Consider the following 19,197-nt stretch of genomic DNA (forward strand, 5'->3'; position numbering starts at 1 on the left):
TCCTTTGGCGACCTTCTGACAAGCGACGTCGATGGAGAAGCCACATCCCACTTAACGACCGTGTTGCTAACTTAACAGCTGCAGTGATTCACTTAAAATCCGTGGCAAGAAAGGTCATAAAATGAGACAAAATTAACTTACAATTCTTGGGGGGGGGGTGTCTTTAGAACAAAATCCACTTCACATTCTTGGGCTGTCTTTATCTCCGAACGAGCAAAAACAATGGGGGAAGTTAGTTGCAGCGGTACGAGCGCCCATAGCAATAGCAATAGCAGTTAGACTTATATACCGCTTCATAGGGCTTTCAGCCCTCTCTAAGTGGTTTACAGAGTCAGCATATTGCCCCCAACAGTCTGGGTCCTCATTTCACCCACCTCGGAAGGATGGAAGGCTGAGTCAACCCTGAGCCGGTGAGATTTGAACGGCCAAACTGCAGATAACAGTCAGCTGAAGTATTTATTTATTAGACTTATATACCGCTTCATAGGGCTTTCAGCCCTCTCTAAGCAGTTTACAAAACTTTTTTAGCAAATTGAGTCAGCAACTTGCCCCCACAGTCTGGGTCCTCATTTCACCCACCTCGGAAGGATGGAAGGCTGAGTCGACCTTGAGCCGGTGAGATTAGAACAGCTGAACTGCAGATCACAGTCAGCTGAAGTGGCCTGCAGTACTGCACCCTGCCCACTGCGCCACCTCGGCTCATCATTTATGTGGTCCCCGTCTGAACAGGCCATGGCCCGGTTGTGGCCTGCAGCTCAGGGATTGGAGAACCCTGCACTAGGAAACCTAGATGGGAAAATTGTGCTTCCAGACTTCCAAGATTCAAGTTAATGTCCCTTTGCAATAAAAGCTACATTAGAGGCATGCGGTGGCTCAGTGGCTAAGACCCTGAGCTTGTCGATCAGAAAGGTTGGCAGTTTGGCAGTTTGAATTCCTAGCACCAGGTAATGGAGTGAGCTCCCGTTACTTGTCCCAGCTTCTGCCAACCTAGCAGTTCGAAAGCATGTAGAAGTGCTAGTAGAAAAATAGGAACCAATTTGGTGGGAAGGTAACAGCGTTCCTTCCATGTGCCTTTGGCATTTAGTCATGCTGGCCACATGACCACGGACAGCGCTGGCTCTTCGGCTTTGAAACGGAGATGAGCACCGCCCCCTAGAGTTGGGAATGACTAGTACTTATGTGCCAAGGGGAACTTTTGCCTTTACAATAAAACAAACTTCACTTATTTGGTTATGTTTCGTGTTTGTCCTACGTACAAACACAAGTTAGGGATAAGAGACTGATTCTTGGATTTAATTTGAGCTGGTAAAGGATCTATGAAACTTGGGAATTTGCTTACAGAGAACAAATAGTTGGAAACTGTTTTAAGTCTCCACGGTCTCTGCTTGTTGGGTGATATGATAGCAATGGTTCAATATATCACTAAGAAGACGGGATCAACTTATTCTCCAAAGCACACAGCATTTTTGGCCTCCCGAAACATCCCCCCGCTTTGCAAAAATGGCTGTGCATAGCCTTTAGGAGGCTTCCAGAGTGCTCCTGGGGGCTGGGAAGGGAAAAAATGAGCGAACAATGGGCAGTTTTTTGCTCGTTTTTGCCCCCCCCCCCCGAGCCCCCAAGAGCATTCTATAATCCTCCTAAAGGCTAATCATGTCCTTTTTTTTTGACAAAAAATGGGCCCGTTTTTGCAAAAAATGGGCCCGTTTTTGCAAAAAATGGGCTGTTTTGGGGAGGTCTCTAGAGTGCAAAAACTTATTTTTTAATTTGCCTCTTCAAAATCTTGGTGCGTCTTATCCTCCGGTGCATCTTATACTCTGAAAAATATGGTATTAACCCTGACATCAGCTCTGGCAGGTAACAAGGTGTTTGCTCAAATTGCGAAGTTTGTCTTGCGACTGTTTGGAATGTAAAGACCCCCCCAAGGCTCCATTACATAATGCAAAGACTGATTGATGATTACCACGAATGGCCAACTCCATATAAGAACAATCCCACAGGCAAACACCCTTTAAGGCTGGCAATTAAAAGTCGCAGCCCCTGGAATTACCAACTGCCAGATTGTTTCATTGTTTTTTTTTCCTCCCCAAAAGGCTGCAGAACAAAGTGAAAACATTGGATTGAAGTGAATGAAGTCCCCCTCCGTTGCAAGGGGTAGATCAAAAGCAATGATCTGCTTGTAATCTCCATTGTCCCTGGTCGCATTCAAATGTGTTATGGGAGACACATAAGCTGAAGACTTTGATTGCATCAGTGGTGGGTTTCAAAAATTGTTCGAACCTACTCTGTGGGTGTGGCCTCCTTTGTGGGAGTGGCTTGCTGCCCATGTGACCGGATGGGAGTGGCTTGCCACCCATGTGACCGGATATGAAGATGCCAACGACACTTGTCAGAACCACCTTAAATTACCTCACACACAGCACTGGCCTGCATAAGAATATGATGTAAACTTGTTTTTTCAAAGGCATCTTTGGTTTGCGTTAAAACACCTTCAACACACACAATGTTCTGATTGCACCACAAACGCAGTAGTCATCCTTACCTTTCACAGAGGCACTGAGTTTTATAAATATGAGCATGATAGTGTAGAATAATCATATCCAAGGACCAGTGGTGGGTTTCAAAAACTTTTGGAACCTCTTCTGTAGGTGTGGCCTGCTTTCTGGGTCCACTGGTGGAACCTCTTCTAGCCGGTTCGGTAGATTTGACGAACCGGTTCTACCGAATAGGTGCGAACTGGTAGGAACCCACCTTTGGATTGCATGTGTTCTGACCCAGGCTTCCCAAGAGCATGAAGCAAACTCCTGGTCCCGACAAAACCCCCTTTTATTAATTGCCTGTGAATTCTGCTCATTCACATCCAGCAAAGTCTTTCAAGGGAGGATTTACAGGCACAAACCTTAACTGGCTTGGACAACTGCCAGGCTAATATCTGCAAAACTTTGGTCTCGGAGAGTCAGGAACCAATTAAGCGAACTAATGGTCTCCTGCAAATTCCACTCCCTTTTCGCTCTTCTTTTATTTCCTCTGGGAGGGGCCATTCACCATCCACCTGTGGCCTTACTCCCAAGTCGACCTTTGTTCCTTAGCTGTTTCCTTTATCTGGTAACTCTGCGCATGCGCACACTGGGAACAGGCTCCAGCTGTTCATCTGCCTCACTGATGTCTGACTCTGAAGGCAGCTGATAACTGGCATATGGCTCTGGCCCCAGTGGGTTGCAGGCGTTACGCCCCAGTACAGGCGTACCGGATCCTGCCTGGAGTACTGAATACTGTTCCGTTCCAGTGCTCCGGAGGCCCACCCACCCGCCTGCACTCCTTACCAGTGCTTATGCTATTGGCACTTCTGGCACATACATGGTGTGTACTGTTCTTGTGCGATGCTCTGCCGAGCAGCTGGAGCATCACGGAAGCTTGTGGAAGCATCATTTGACGCTAGACCACAAGCGCGCACCGCACACCTGCATGTTGGTAACTCCGGTGCCATTCCAACCGTACCGGTTGGAACGGAATCCGAAACCCACCACTGTCTGGCGCCCTCTCTGCCTCCGACTCAGAGCCTTCCCTAGACTCCAGCCTGGGCCCATGTTCCTCCCCAACCTCCTCACTCTCTGAATCTGCTGCCAGATTCCACTGGTGGGCCACAACAGCATGTTTGAATTTGGGTAAACAGCAACAGGCCAGGTTTAAGACAATCATCTGTTACTATGGGGAAAAAGAGCCCGACGTGGCCTTTTCTGGCGGGTTGTGAAAATGTGATTGGAAGTTTTCTCAGGATCAACCCCGGGATTAAAAATTGGCCCTGCACTGTGCCAAGCACCAAAGGAAATATTTGCACAGAAGGCGGATGAATCAAAGTAGCCCTCAACTTAACGACCACCGTTGGGACTAGAATCGCTAAGCAAAACGATTGCTCAGGGCGTTAATATACCTGATTTGGTTACCTTTTTTGCCATGTTGTTAAGTGAATTCCTGCAGTCACTAAGTGTAGCGTGTGGTCATTAAACGAATCCACCTCCCCCCCCCCCTGACTTTGCTTGTTGGAAGTCGAATGGGAAGGTCACAAATCAGTGGTGGGATTCAAATAATTTAACAACCGGTTCTCTGCCCTAATGACCAGCTGGGTAGGCATGGCCCGGTGGTCATGTGACTGGTTGGGTCTGGCCAACTCAACGTCACTCACGTCAATGGGCGTTTCGCATCAACTGTTACAATGTAATAAGGATTAACTGGAGGCAGTTTCTGGAAACAGGGCAATAAAGATGAGGCTAGAAACAACACCAGAATGTTTCCTTCCTGCCTTCCTTACAGGATTAGCCCTGTAAAGTGGGAAAAAACAAAAGGAGATTTCTTCCATCAACTGATTCTCCGAACTACTTAGAAAGTTAACAACCGGTTCTCCTGAATAGGTGCGAACTGGCTGAATCCCACCACTGTCACAAATAGTGATCACAAAACCCAGGATATTGTTATCATTGTAGATACCTGCTGCTGGCCAACCACCCAAATTTTGATCAGATGACCGGTCGTAAGGGATTGAAATTTAACTGCTTGGTGACTGACTCGTACTTATGACGGTTGCAGAGTCCCGGGGTCATGTGATCTCCCTTTTGTGACCTTCTGACAAGCAAAATCAATGGGGAAACCAGATTCACTTCACAACTGTGTTACTAACTTAGAAAGTACCATGATTCACGTAAAAACTGTGGGAAGAAAGGTCATAAAATGGGGCAAAATTAAGCCAACAACTGTTTCTCATAGCAACAGAAATTTTGGGCTTAATTGTGATACTTTTTCCAGGACTACCTGGATGTCAGGCCTGGAAGCCATCTTTTTCATTGGGCCTTCAAGCCTGCCAAATTTTATACTGTGGGAAAACGGGAGGAGGGATTATATAGAGTGTGATAGATATAGTCAAAATAACATTCCTTTCTCAGGGAGTCAAGGTCAGCTTGCCCTGCACCTGGAGTGGCATGACTGGAAGTTATCTCCAGTTTTGGATGGTGCCTGATTGGACCATGGGATGGACATGTGGGTGCTGGGCAGGGACTTGAACCTTCGTTTGGGTGGGGAAAACCTGGAAGCTTTCAGATTCGGGGTTTCCCAGATGTGCCAATAGGTCGTCTCTAATAAAATGGAACTTTGAGGAACCTCAAGCCTCGGAGCTGTCTTTCGTTGGGGGTGTCACTTGGGACCCTAACATTGGACATACATCTGGACTTACCAAATGTGTGCTCACTGATGTTAGAGAGGATAGAAAATCACATTTTTTACAAGTCTTCCTTCTTAAATGGAAGCCGTCCAAAATAAGCAGAATTCATGCAAGGAATTAGTTCCAAGATCTGAATAAAGAACATCTTGGAATCCAGCGTGGCACAACAAAACCGCGCTCGTCAAAATAGCGGTGATAAAATCGTGTCGCTAAAGCCGCGACGTCATCACCGCGCGTCATCAACGCCGCGACAACAGCGTGGCAACAGAAGGGTGCTTTAAAACGGCGCCGCAGCAGAAAGCCGATTTCAATTAAGGTAAGGGTTAGGATTAGGTTTAGAGGTTTGTTTTAGGGTTAGGTTTAGGGTTAGGTTTAGGTTTAGGGTTAGGTTTAGGGTTAGGTTTAGGGTTAGGTTTAGGTTTAGGGTTAGGTTTAGGGTTAGGTTTAGGGTTAGGGTTAGGGTTAGGTTTAGGATTAGGTTTAGGGTACTGAGTGCTTGGGAATGCACGGATTTGCCCTCCGCGATTATGTCATCGCGGTAGGGTCACCTTTTTCCTTAGCGCTTCGAATGGCGCGAATTAGTCTTTGCGCTTATGTCTCCGCGTATAAGCGCTTTGCGGATTTGTGGTGGAATCGGAATCCAGAAGGAGAACCATGGGTCAGCTTCTTCGCTGGATCTTGTTCTAAAAATCAGGTGGCTGGTACACCATCTGTGTCAACGCTGAAGGGATACGTATTCTCGTCTCTAACATAACATGGGACAAAACTCACTTAGCAAGAGAAATTTTGGACTCATTGGGGGGGTCGTAAGTCGAGGACAGCCTGTAATCATTGGTTCGGATGGCCAGTTCCAGCCATTTAGTTCTATGCACCTTCCACAAATTAAGTCCCATTGAAACTACTGGGGCCCCAAATCCCCATCTGGACATCACGCGCCAGCCTTACAATCGTTAGCAAACTCACCACCACAATGTAGCGTGGTCTGTACTGGATTGTCCCAAAAAGGCCCAGGATTACCATGATGATGTGGAGGAAATTGGCCAGAATCGGAGCCCATTGGTAGCCCAGGAAATCAAACACTTGTCTCTCTAAAGCAACAAGCTGGAAAAGAAAAGAAAAGAAAAAAAGAAGAAGGTAAGTTATACATCCACATCGTGTGATATCAACAATTTACAACGCCTCGGTAAGCCGACGCTTAGAGTGCTGTATCCAGTTTTGGTCGGCACGATATAAAAGAGATCTTGAGAAAGGGTGCAGAGAAGAGCAACAAAGATGATTAGGGGACTGGAGTAGGGCTCGGTTCTAGCCGATGGTTCACTCGTGGGTGTGCTTCATGCGTGCGCAGTTCAATAGAAATTGTTCTGCGCATGCGCAGAAATCAAGAGCAAGATGGAGGCGGCGACTGCGGCGAACAGGGACCGGTTCAGAGGCGTGGCCAGCCTGGGACGCTGACGGTTTTGCAATCCAGGCTGACATGCCACTACCGATTTGGCTGCACCAGGCCAAACCGGTAGAAACTGGAGGCTAAAATATATGAAGAATGGTTGCAGGAACTAGGTATGTCTAGTCTAGTCTAGTCTAGTCTAGTCTAGTCTAGAAGAATAGAATAGAATAGAATAGAATAGAATAGAATAGCATAGCATAGCATAGCATAGCATAGAAGAGACTTTGGAGGTCTTCTAGTCCAGCTCCGTGCTCAAGCAGGAGACTCTATATCATTTCAGACAAATGGTTATCCAATCTCTTCTTAAAAACTTCCAGTATTGGAGCATTCACAACTTCTGGAGGCAAATTCTGTTCCACTGATTCATTGTTCTAACTGTCAGGAAATTTCTCCTTAGTTCTAGGTTGCTTCTCTCCTTGATTAGTTTCCACCCATTGCTTCTTGTCCTGCTTTCAGGTGCCTTGGAGAATAGTTTGACTCCCTCTTCTTTGTGGTAGCCCCTGAGATATAGGAAGACTGCTATCATGTCTCCCCTAGTCCTTCTTTTCATTCAACTAGACATACCCAGTTCCTGCAACCGTTCTTCATTTGTTTTAGCCTCCAGTCCCCTCATCATCTTGGTTGCTCTTCTCTGCACTCTTTGTAGTATTGATGGCTCCATGTCCAAAATAATTAAAACAATTTTAAAAAATCAGAAATGCGGTACAATAACTTATTAAATTTAAAATTATGAGAAAGTCCAATGTGAAAATCCTTTATGTCGGGGATCCAAACTCAGAGAGCAGCGAAGACCCCTCACTCACCCTCCTTTCCATAACACACACTCCCTTCTACCATAGCACTGATCATGTTACCTAGTTGGGTAATGAAACTTCTACAATAAAACAGCCAGTCACAGACAGCACCAAGGACCCCACAATCATCATCATTTCCCCCCCTCCTCCTCCTCCTCCTCCTCCTCCTCCACCACCACCACCACCACCACTACCACCACCACCACCTCCTCCTCCTCGCAAACCCCATTCCCTTCTACCACTGATGATGTTACTTAGTTTAGTAAAGAAACGTCTGCAATAAAACAACCAATCTCAGAGAGCACCAAGGATCCCACAGTCATCATCATCTCCTCCTCCTCCTCCTCCTCCTCCTCCTCCTCCTCCACCACCACCACCACCACCACCACCACCACCACCACCACCACCACCACCTCCTCCTCCTCGCAAACCCCATTCCCTTCTACCACTGATGATGTTCCTTAGTTTGGTAAAGAAACGTCTGCAATAAAACAACCAATCTCAGAGAGCACCAAGGATCCCACAGTCTTTTTCCTCCTCCTCCTCCTCCTCCTCCTCCTCCTCCTCCTCCACCACCACCACCACCACCACCACCACCACCACCACCACCACCACCACCACCACCACCACCTCCTCCTCGGAAACCCCATTCCCTTCTACCACCGATGTTAGTTTGGTAACCAAGGATCCCACCAACTCCTCCTCGCAAACCCCATTCCCTTCTACCACTGATGATGTTCCTTAGTTTGGTAATGAAACGTCTGCAATAAAACAACCAATCTCAGAGAACACCAAGGACCCCCACAGTCCTCCTCCTCTTCTCCTCCTCCTCCTTCCTCTACCGCCCCCCCCCGCCCCAGTTCAACCCTGAGCTACAACTATTCTTCAAATTCTTAAATATGGCTTTGCATCTCTTAAAAGCATCCCTTCCCAGACAGATCTGCAACCCGTGGCTTCTTCTCGGGCCTTCCTCGGGAGGTGGCCTCCCGGTTATTTCTCTCAACTTAGAAAAAAGGTTTAGAAAAAACGTTTGAAAGTGATATTCTCCGAACCCAGAGGAGCCCATTACATGAATTAGGAGGCAAGTTACCCCCAGCAATCTTGAATGAAGCATCTGGGGAAGTGGAAGAAGGAAAGCTATTATTCATTTCAAAATCAATTTTCTGTGCCTCGTCGGGGGCCAGCGGGAAGGGGTTAAGCGCTTAATCTTCCATTAAGGAAGATCAAAAGACAGACGGCGATGACATTTGGAAATTTTTGGATTCAGGCCGGATGGACCGAGAACACAGGATTGCAATCGGTTTACTCAATCGGGCATTTAATTAGCTTGGTTTGTTGCATTAAACCAACGGGGAAAAAAATGCAGATAAAGAACCAGCATTTGCATATTAGCTTTAACCAGCAAGCCCATGCACAGGCAAGCTAATAGGTTGCCACTGAATATGCTTGAAAGAGATAACCTCCCGCTGCTAGATATTGCAAAGATGAATCCAACTTTCCTTCTCAGGACACAGAATAATAGGGATGGAAGGGACCCTGGAGGTCTTCTAGTCCCACCACCTGCTCAGGCAGAAGCCCCTCCACTAGACCAGAGAAATGGCTGCCCGATCTCTTCTTGAAATCCTCCAGTGATGGAGCACTTATGACTTCTGAAGGCAAGGCATTCCGCTGGGTAATTGTTCTCACTGTTAGGATGTTTCTCTTTAGTTCTAGATTGGATTTCTCTTTGATAAACTTCCTTCCATCCATTATATCATATTAGTCTTCTTGGTGGCGCAGTGGTTAAATGCAGCACTGCAGGCTACTTCAGCTGACTGCAGTTCTGCAGTTCGGCGGTTCAAATCTCACCGGCTCAGGGCTGACTCAGCCTTCCATCCTTCCGAGGTGGGTAAAATGAGGACCCGGATTGTTGTTGGGGGCAATATGCTGACTCTGTAAACCGCTTAGAGAGGGCTGAAAGCCCTATGAAGCGGTATATAAGTCTAACTGCTACTGCTACTTTCATCTGTCTGTCTGTCTGTCTGTCTGTCTGTCTATATCTATCTATCTATCTATCTATCTATCTATCTATCTATCTATCTATCTATCTATCTATCTATCTATCTATCTATCTAAATTGTTCTCACTGTTAGGATGTTTCCCTTTAGTTCTAGATTGGACCTCTCTTTGATAAACCTCCATCCATTATATCATATTAGTCTTCTTTCATCTGTCTGTCTGTCTGTCTGTCTGTCTGTCTGTCTGTCTGTCTATCATCTATCTATCTATCTATCTATATCTATCTATCTATCTATCATCTATCTATCTATCTATCTATCTATCTATCTATCTATCTATCTATCTATCTATCTATCTATCTACAGTATCTATCTATCTATCTATCTATCTATCTATCTATCTCTATCTATCTATCTATCTATCTATCTATCTATCTATCTATCTATCTATCTATCTATCTATCTATCTATCTATCTATCTATCTATCTAAATTGTTCTCACTGTTAGGATGTTTCCCTTTAGTTCTAGATTGGACCTCTCTTTGATAAACCTCCATCCATTATATCATATTAGTCTTCTTTCGTCTGTCTGTCTGTCTGTCTGTCTGTCTGTCTGTCTGTCTGTCTGTCTATCTATCTATCTATCTATCTATCTATCTATCTATCTATCTATCTATCTATCTATCTATCATCTATCTAACTATCTAATCCATCTACCTACCAAGCTACCTTCCTTCTTACCTACCTGTTCTGACCCCCTCCTTCCATCCAGTAACGAATGCCGAGACAAGCTTAACTGGAATGTACTTTAATAGCAAGACACCAAAACCTCGGGGGCTGAAAGCCAAGCAGAACAAACAGATAAGGACCTTGGCAGCAACTCAGACAGCAATAAACACAGATAAGGCTTGGCAGCAATCCAACCTGCCAAGCTCACAGTAATGTCCTCCGACATTCAATCCTGTGTTGACTTCTGCAAAGAGTGCCGTGTGCACAAGTAGCTTTCTATAGTCTGGAGAGGAGCCTAATGACCACCAGCTGAGTACAATCACCTCCTGTAATTGCGTAATTGTTCCTGATGCCTAGTAGCTCTTCGATGGTGTGCATCCAGGAACAACTCACTACTGGCCTCCGGCTCACTCTCCCTTGTCTCCTCCCCACTGGTCCAAGGCTCAGGTGCCTCCTGGTGGCCAACCAGCCTCTCTGCGCCCTGCTCGGAGTCGGAACCCTGCCCTCCACATCCTCCAGAGCCGACTCAGAGGGCCCCTCCCTGTCCGAGTCTGGTGGCAGCTCCAACGGCACCTGCTGGGCCACAACACCTACCTATATCATCTATCTGTCTGACTATATCTACCTATCCATCTATATCATAGGATAGGATAGGATAGGATAGGATAGGATAGGATAGGATAGGATAGGATAGGATAGGATAGGATAGGATAGGATAGGAAAGGAAAGGATAGGATAGGATAGAATTCTTTATTGGCCAAGTGTGACTGGACACACAAGGAATTTGTCTTTGGTGCAGATGCTCTCAGTGTATATAAAAGAAAAGATACATTCGTCACGAATCATAAGATACAGCACTTAATGATAGTCATAGGGTACAAATAAGCAAAGGGGAAACCATCAATGTCAATATCAATCGTAAGGATACAAGCAACAAAGTTACAGTCCTGCAGTCATAAGTGGGAGGAGGAGATGGATAATAGGAACGATGCGACGATTAATAGTAATGCAGACTTAGTGAATAGTTTGACAGTGTTGAGGGAATTCTTTCTTTAGCAGAGGGATGGCGTTTGGGAGAAAACTATTCTTCTGTCTAGTTGTCTTGGTGTGCAGTGCCCTATAGCATCGTTTTGAGGGTAGGAGTTGAAACAATTTATGTCCAGGATGCGAGAGGTCATCTGTCTGCCTGTCCCTCCCTCTGTCTGTCCGTCCCTCCCTCCCTCCTTCCATCTATCCATCCATCCATTCATCCACCTCCAATAGACCGATTAGATCCCACAGATTAGGCCTCCTCCGAATTACATCCGCCGGCCAATGCCGACTGGCGACTACCCGGAGGAGGGCCTTCTCTGTGGGTGCTCCGACCCTCTGGAACGAGCTCCCCGTGGAGATTCGAACCCTCACCACCCTCCAGACCTTCCGCAAAGCCCTTAAAACCTGGCTGTTCCGACAGGCCTGGGGCTAAAGAGCTTTTGCCCCCCCTCTCGAATGGTATGGTTGTTGTGTGCTTTTAAATTGTGTATTGTTCTGTTCGTCTTTTTATCCCTTATTTGTACCCTGTTCCCTGACTTGGATTGTGAGCCGCCCTGAGTCCCCTTCGGGGAAAAGGGCAGCATATAAATGCAATAAATTCAATTCAATTCACCTACCTATCTATCCATCCATCTATCTACCTATGCCTATCTGCTTCTGTCTGACTGTCTGTCTGTCTATCATCTGTCTATCTCTATCTACCACTATCTATCTACTGTGACTCTCTATCTATCTGACTCTCTCTCCGCTCTGCCCCTCTCCACCCCTCCCTCTCTCCCCTCCCTCTGTCCCTGCTACAACCACATGGAACCACACTTCAATATGAAAATTCTTTGCATTCAGTGAACAATATTCTGCGATGTTTAATTCTTACCGAACCCTGAGAAGGAGAGGCTTGTCTTTTTGGCATCTTTTTAATTCATTCCCCATCCCCCCACAGCTTTGGGGATTATTTTGTGTGAGGAACACTTGATGAGTTGTTTGAGGACAAAGTATCAGAGATTTTTTCCAAAGCCTGGCCTGGAGAATAAATGGAGGCTAGGCTGAAATTGGAGAAGATACCAGTTTTGATGTCTGTGTGTGGATGCCTGATATTGTATTGCCATAAGGGTTAGGCAAAGTAATGCCTTTGCAAACTAATTTTATCCTTGGCAGTTTATTTTTTAATTACAAAAAAACTAAACAGAATAGAATGGAATGGAATAGAATAACAGAGTTGGAAGGGACCTTGGAGGTCTTCTAGTCCAACCCCCTGCTTAGGCAGGATACCTTATAACATTTCAGACAAATGGTTATCCAACATCTTCTTAAAAACTTCCAGTGTTGGGGCATTCACACCTTCTGGAGGCAAGCTGTTCCACTGATTCATTGTTCTGTCAGGAAATTTCTCCTTAGTTCTAAGTTGCTTCTCTCCTTGATTAGTTTCCACCCATTGCTTCTTGTTCTACCCTCAGGTGCCTTGGAGAATAGTTTGACTCCCTCTTCTTTGTGGCAACCCCTGAGATACTGTAAGATTGCTATCCTGTCTCCCCTAGTCCTTCTTTTCATTAAACTAGACACACCCAGTTCCTGCAACCGTTCTTCATATGTTTTAGCCTCCAGTCCCCTAATCCTCTTTGTTGCAAAAGGTGGCATACTTGAAGGCAAATTGACGTCCTGTATCTCTGCATTGATTGAAGTTCATAAAATCTCCCTGGGGTTATTGAAAGTCTCTGTTGGTAGTCCTCATTTAGTGACTGCCTCAGATAGTGACCAGTTATGACGGTGATGACAAAGTAACTTTGGGAGTCATGACCACATTTATGAACCTTGTAGCATCTCTCTCTCTCTCTCTCTCTCTCTCTCTCTCCCCCCCCCTCTCTTTATTATGCATTCATCATTGCAGTCAGTTAGTCCGTATTGTCCTGATCCTGACCCACTGTTTTCCGTCACAGTCCCCATTGCCTAAACAAACAATGTCTTCCTGAATTGCTTTACAACACAGCATTTCCCTAAAAGGTGCCAAAGGAAGGAGCTAAGCTCTGTGACCTTAATTAATTGATTAGAATCAGCTGCCATCCTGAAACTGACTGGACCTTAATCAGTTTCACACTGAAAGCTTTTGTTGGCCCCCTGAGGGGCTGCTGGGTACAGGCACAAGCACCCTAGGCATACAGCTGGTACTAATGCATGCCTTTTGATGTGTATTCCCCATGATGCACCACCTTACTCTCTTGTAATCCCTTTCTCTCCAATGCATGTAAGTACCAAATACCTATTTTCTTCTTGCTAATTATTCCAGGGCTGGAGTGAGCATTCTAAAAGGCAGGAGAGTGGAGGAAAGGGATATAAGATTTGCCCTTTTAATGGGTTCCTTGTGAGTTGACTTTTGGAAATGGTCCTGTTTGGAGTTATATCCTTGTGATGCTGTAAAGCAGAATAAAGGGACGCGGTGGCTCAGGGGCTAAGAGCCTGAGCTTGTTGATCAGAAAGTTCGGCAGTTCGAATCCCTAGCACTACATAACAGAGCGCGCTCCTGTTACTTGTCCCAGCTTCTGCCAACCTAGCAGTTCGAAAGCACGTAAAAAATGTAAGTAGGAAAATAGGAACCACCTTTGGTGGGAAGGGAACAGCGTTCCATGCGCCTTCGGTGTTTAGTCCTGCCGGTCACATGACCACGGAGACGTCTTCGGGCAGTGCTGGCTCTTCGGCTTTGAAAGGGAGATGAGCAGTGCCCCCTAGAGTCAGGAACGACTAGAACATATGTGCGAGGGGAATCTTTACCTTTTAAAGCAGAATAGAATAACCGAATAATAGAATTAGAAGGGAGCTTGGTGGTCTTCTAATCGAACCCCTGCTCAGGAAGGAGACTCTGTACCAGGGGTGCCACACGCACATCATCAAATCATCATCACGTGACGTATCATGACTTCCCCGCCCCTTTGCTAAACTGGGGGTGGGCATGGCCAGCCACTGATGCATGATCCAGCCTGCGGGCCACGAGTTTGACACCCCTGCCCTATACCATTGTTTTATGGCTGTCCAAACTCTTCTTGAAAACCTCCAGTGATGGAGCACCCACAGCGTCTGAGCAAAGGAGACCTTTAGTAGAATCATATGCACAGTCAGGCTTGGGTGACTTTTGACTCAGCAATCACTTCACTTGATGGACAAATTGCTATTTCCCCGATTGGAGTCACTACGCGAAGACTCTCCATGTTGCAAGCGTGCCAGTTTCAAAACTTGGGCGGCTCGTAATGGGCTGCCAATTTATCATACCGTGCTTATTTCTTTCCATTTTCTTCTTTCCTGTCTAATCTTGCTTGTACTTTAGCTACAGCTGATGTTGTTGTTGTTAGTTGCGAAGTCGTGTCTGACCCGTCGCGACGCCATGGACAATGTTCCTTCAAGTTTTCCTGTCCTCTACCATCCCCCAGAGTCCATTTAAGCTCACACTGACGGCTTCAGTGACTCCACCCAGCCACCTCATTCTCTGCTGTCCCCTTCTTCTTCTTTTGCCCTCAATCTTTCCCAGCATGAGGCTCTTCTCCAGGGAGTCCTTCCTTCTCATTAGGTGGACAAAGTATTTTGAGTTTCCTGTTCAGGATCTGGCCTTCTAAAGAGCAGCCAGGGTTAATCTCCTCTAGGACTGACTGGTTGGATCGCCTTGCAGTCCAAGGGACTCAATGCAGGAGTCTTCTTCTCCAGCACCAGAGTTCAAAGGCCTCCATTCTTTGGCACTCAGCCTTCCTTATGATCCAATGTATTCACAGCCATACATTGCAACTGGGAACGGATACAGGCTAGCAGTAATCAGCCAAGGAAATTCATTAGCAAAACATTTCCCAAACTAATTGGATTTCCAAGAAAACAAGAAATGGAGCACTAATCGATTTCCTTCTTGAATAATTGGGGTGGATATTACTCCTTGATGTTCACTGACTGAGAAAAAGGAGGAGGCATGTTTTCCGTAAATGGGGTGGGGGGGGGAAAGGACCACAGGCTTTTGTAGTTCACATGTTTCATTAAACCCAATCATGCCCTTGTTGAATATATTATGCAGTGTTCAGAATGGGAGTTTGGTTCACATCAGTGGTGGGTTTCAAAACATTTTAGAACTCCTTCTGTAGGTGTGGTCTGCTTTGTGGGAGTGGCTTGCCGGCCATGTGAATGGATGGGTGTGGCTTGCCAGCCATGTGACTGGGTGGGTGTGGCCAACTTGTAAAATGTGGTGAAACTCACCTAACAACGCTCTTGCTTAGCAACCAAAATGTTGGTTCAGAAACTCTGGCATTTGAAGCACGCAAGTCTCAAAGCTGTCAAGTGACAAGAACCTTGCGCCCCTAACCCTTTAGAAAAAAAACCCCCAGGGGTGTTCAAACTTGACAGCTTTAAGACTTGTGGACTTCAACTCCCAGAATTCCTCCTCTCGCTCTTCATCTTGATGATGTGCGGACGGGCGGGAGGGAAGGAGCTGGAACCGGTTTTAAACGGCACTGTAGATTTGTGGAACCTTCTTCTATAGGTTAGAACTGGCAGGAACCCACCCCTGGTTCAAACCTATATGATTATAGATCGTTAAAGGTCTTCTTGGTTTATCTAGCCCAGTGATAGTGAACCTTTTCAGCACCAAGTGCCAAAAAGGGAACACTTCGCACATGCTCGTATGGGCCGCGATCAGGAAGAGGAGTTGCCCAGGGGGCATGCCCCCGCCCCCAAAATCAACTCCCGGTTTTCGGTGCACTTGCAAATCTTTCCATTACTGCCTTGCATGTGCATGCACTGATCAGCCAGGGAAATGGAAGACCAGCTCTTCCAGTTTCCAGCACTGATGCATGCACAAAGGCCAGCTGTGTGCCAGAAACCTGGAAGAGGAACACCCAACGCGGTGCATGCCAGGCAAAATGGCTCTGTGTGGCACTTTGGGCACGCGTGCCATAGGTTCACCATCACAGATCTAGCCTATTTCTTTTCATTTGGACATTAGTCTGAGCTGTAAACACAGTCTGAGTATTGACACGCTTAGTAAAATGGATTCGTTCAGTGTTTCTCAACCTTCACCACTTTATGAGGTGGGGACTTCGACTCCCAGGATTCCCCAGATAGCCAGGCTGGCTGAGGAATTCTGGGAGTTGAAGTCCATAACTCTTCAGCTTTGGCCATGGCGAATTGGCCCCTTGGTGAGTTGCGTGACCCGACAAAAGGGCGAACGAAAATACCGCGCCCGACTAAACCGCGTCGCTGACGTCATCAACGCAGCGACACCAGCCAGCACGGAGAAAGAAGGGCGCTTTAAATAGCGCGTTGAAAGAAAGCTGATTCAACTTAAGGTAAGGGTTAGGTTTAGGGTTAGCTTTAGGGTTAGGTTTAGGGTTAGGTTAAGGGTTAGCTTTAGGGTTAGGGGTTAAGTTTAGGTTTAGGGTTTACAGCGTGCTTCTATCTCTGCGCTGTTGTGCCTTGTTGATGACGTCAGCGACGCGATTTAGTCGGGCGCGGTTTTGTCGTTCGCCCTTTTGTCGGTGAACCGGTGAGTTGGCCGTTGCAATCTGGCAATGGTGCATTGGCGGTGGGGGAATTGGCCATGGGGAGTTTGTCCCATTCCGCCTTTTCCTCCTTTATTTTCCCATTATTTTGTGTTTCTTTGAATTTTACAATTGGATAAACTATAAAAAATATAGAAAGATGAACAACAATTTCTGGGGTGGGGAAAGAGGGAAGGGTGCATTTTTAAAGACATCTGGAAGATTGCTGCAGTAATCATTTTGCACTAAGATTTCTGGTTTCTATAGTAGGATTTGGCACCAAAGTCCCATTTGTCTGCCAGTTTCCATATTTTTACAGCAGAGTCACAGATGCAGAGTGTGCAACCCTGCCTGATAATATTTTCCAGTGATCCTGGAGGCCTTCGACAGATAGCAGAGGAAAACTAAACCCCTCGATTGTTAAAGCTCTAAATGTTAAAAGCTATAGTGGAGAGGATCCTCACACTTATAACTACATGGCCACAACTGATCCCAAAATTTCTTTTGCTAAGTGAAACAATGGTTAAGTGAATCAATGGTATGTATGTTCTCCTGTTCTCCTGCAGGGGGCTGGACTAGAAGACCTCCAAGATCCTGTTAGGAATATAATCTAACGGTTGGGTTGGCAATATATAAATCATGTAACAACGTTGTACTTGTTTCTTTAAAGCATACTGTAAAATGTGATTGGTTGCTGTTTTCCCTAATCGGCCATAAGAGGGAGCCAGAATGACTGTTAGCTCTCTGTTTGTTAGATGCTGGGCTGATCTGATCTGAGTGTTTTGGAAGCTGGCTGTTAGAAAGTGCCGTGAGCTATTGTAAGTTTTGCAACTGCTAGCAAACTTTGAGTACTGAACTGATTATATGATACTGGACTATGTTATTTGGATTATCCCTTAACTGAAAGACATTGATGACTGACTGTCTTATCTGTGTATAACTTGGACTGTTTGATGGACTCTGATACCTCTATTTCCACAAAAGTAAAAGCCTACTTAAACTGCAGTGTCTCTGTATGCTGGTTTGTGTCTTCTCCAACACAACTCTCACAATGCTTCTCTGAATGTACTCACTCTCCCAACGGGGAGCTTACCTAACAGATCCCATTCTATTCTATTCAGCTATCTCTGCCCTACACCATTTCTGACAGATGGCCATCCAGCCTCTCCTTGAAAGCCTCCCACATGATGAAGCTCCCACAACTTCTGATGGCAACTTCTGCTCCATTGGTGTGCAATCTTTGGAATTTCTTTCCCAACACAGTTGAGCAACAATTGGAGGAGTGGGGTAAAAGAGAAGAGAATGCCTCCGATTAGAAAGGTATATTTGCAAGATCCAGGTGATAAGGAACAGAGGCCATCACCTGGGGAGCTGTGTTTAAAGTTTCCTGGAGAGATAGAAGAATATTGGAAGTTCCTAAAACTCAAAAAAATCAGCCAAGGAAACTTTTTTTCAGCAAACTGTCTGGAACACAAAGATCAATACCAAACCAACAATAAAACTGTAAACAATACTCCAGCCAAGGAACTACCAACTCACACAAAAACCCCCAAACAACAGCCTAATCAAGGAATTGCAAAAACACTCCCACCAACACTGACAGGAGAGGACAATTGTCTAAAAACAGAGAGTAAATCCCTCTCTCTTCTAGCACTGATGATGTTACCTAGTTGGGTCATGAAACATCTGCACGAAACTAAGCAGATTCAGAGATCACCAAGAGCCGCACAATCCTCGTTGTCCTCCTCCTCATCTTCCTCCTCCTCCTCCTCCTCGCTTGCGAACCCCACTCCCCTTCCAGACCCGACGTTACTAACCGTATTTTTCAGAGTATAAGACGCACCAAGATTTTGAAGAGGCAAATTTTTTAAAAGAAGTTTTTGCACTCTTCAGGCCTCCCAAACCCTCTGCACATCTCAGTTTTTTTTGTGAAAAACAGAGCATGCAGAGAGCTTGAGAGGCCTACAAAGTGCTCCTGGGGGCTGGGGGGGCAAAAACTGGCCGTTTTTCTCTAGTTTTTGCCCTCCCCAGCCCCCAGGAGCACTTTGCAGGCCTCCCAAATCCTCTGCACGTCCATTTTGGTGAAGGGGCCATGATTTCAGAAGGACAAAAATGCTCGATTCAGTGTATAAGACGCCCCCAGATTTTCACCCTCTTTTGGGGGGTAAAAAGTGCATCTTATACTTTGAAAAATATGGTAATTAGATATAGAGATGGTATTCAGCAGGTTTAGACTAGTTCGCCTGAATACCACCCTGCTATGTAGTCCACAAATTGAGTTGTATTTCTATTCATTTCTGTCCATTCATTCTGCCCGGAAAAATGCCTTAATATTATTTGTTTTAGAATATCTCTCTCTTCCCCAGCCTGAGGTCTTCTGGGAACATGGCAACTAATTATTGCAAGGGTTGTAAGAAGCTAATCCTCAAACACAATCAAAGTGGACTCTACCCTTTGAGATAATCCAGATACATCAATAATCTGAATTCCT

General features: G+C 45.8%; 1 protein-coding gene across 2 annotated transcripts in view; it reads right to left on the bottom strand.

The window, feature by feature from the left end:
* The window catches only part of NKAIN4 (sodium/potassium transporting ATPase interacting 4), a 129,386-nt gene that overhangs the window by 66,546 nt on the left and 43,643 nt on the right, over positions 1 to 19,197 (bottom strand). For both annotated transcript variants that reach the window (XM_087720587.1, XM_087720586.1), the window contains exon 2: positions 6,173 to 6,310. In XM_087720587.1, coding sequence (XP_087576713.1) covers positions 6,173 to 6,310 — 138 coding nt within the window. The remainder of the gene's footprint in view (positions 1 to 6,172; positions 6,311 to 19,197) is intronic.

This window comes from Thamnophis sirtalis, unplaced genomic scaffold (genome assembly GCF_051295495.1).
Source record: "Thamnophis sirtalis isolate CommonGarterSnake01/CBP01778 unplaced genomic scaffold, rThaSir2_p1.2 scaffold_7, whole genome shotgun sequence".
Classification (NCBI taxonomy): Eukaryota; Metazoa; Chordata; class Lepidosauria; order Squamata; family Natricidae; genus Thamnophis; species Thamnophis sirtalis.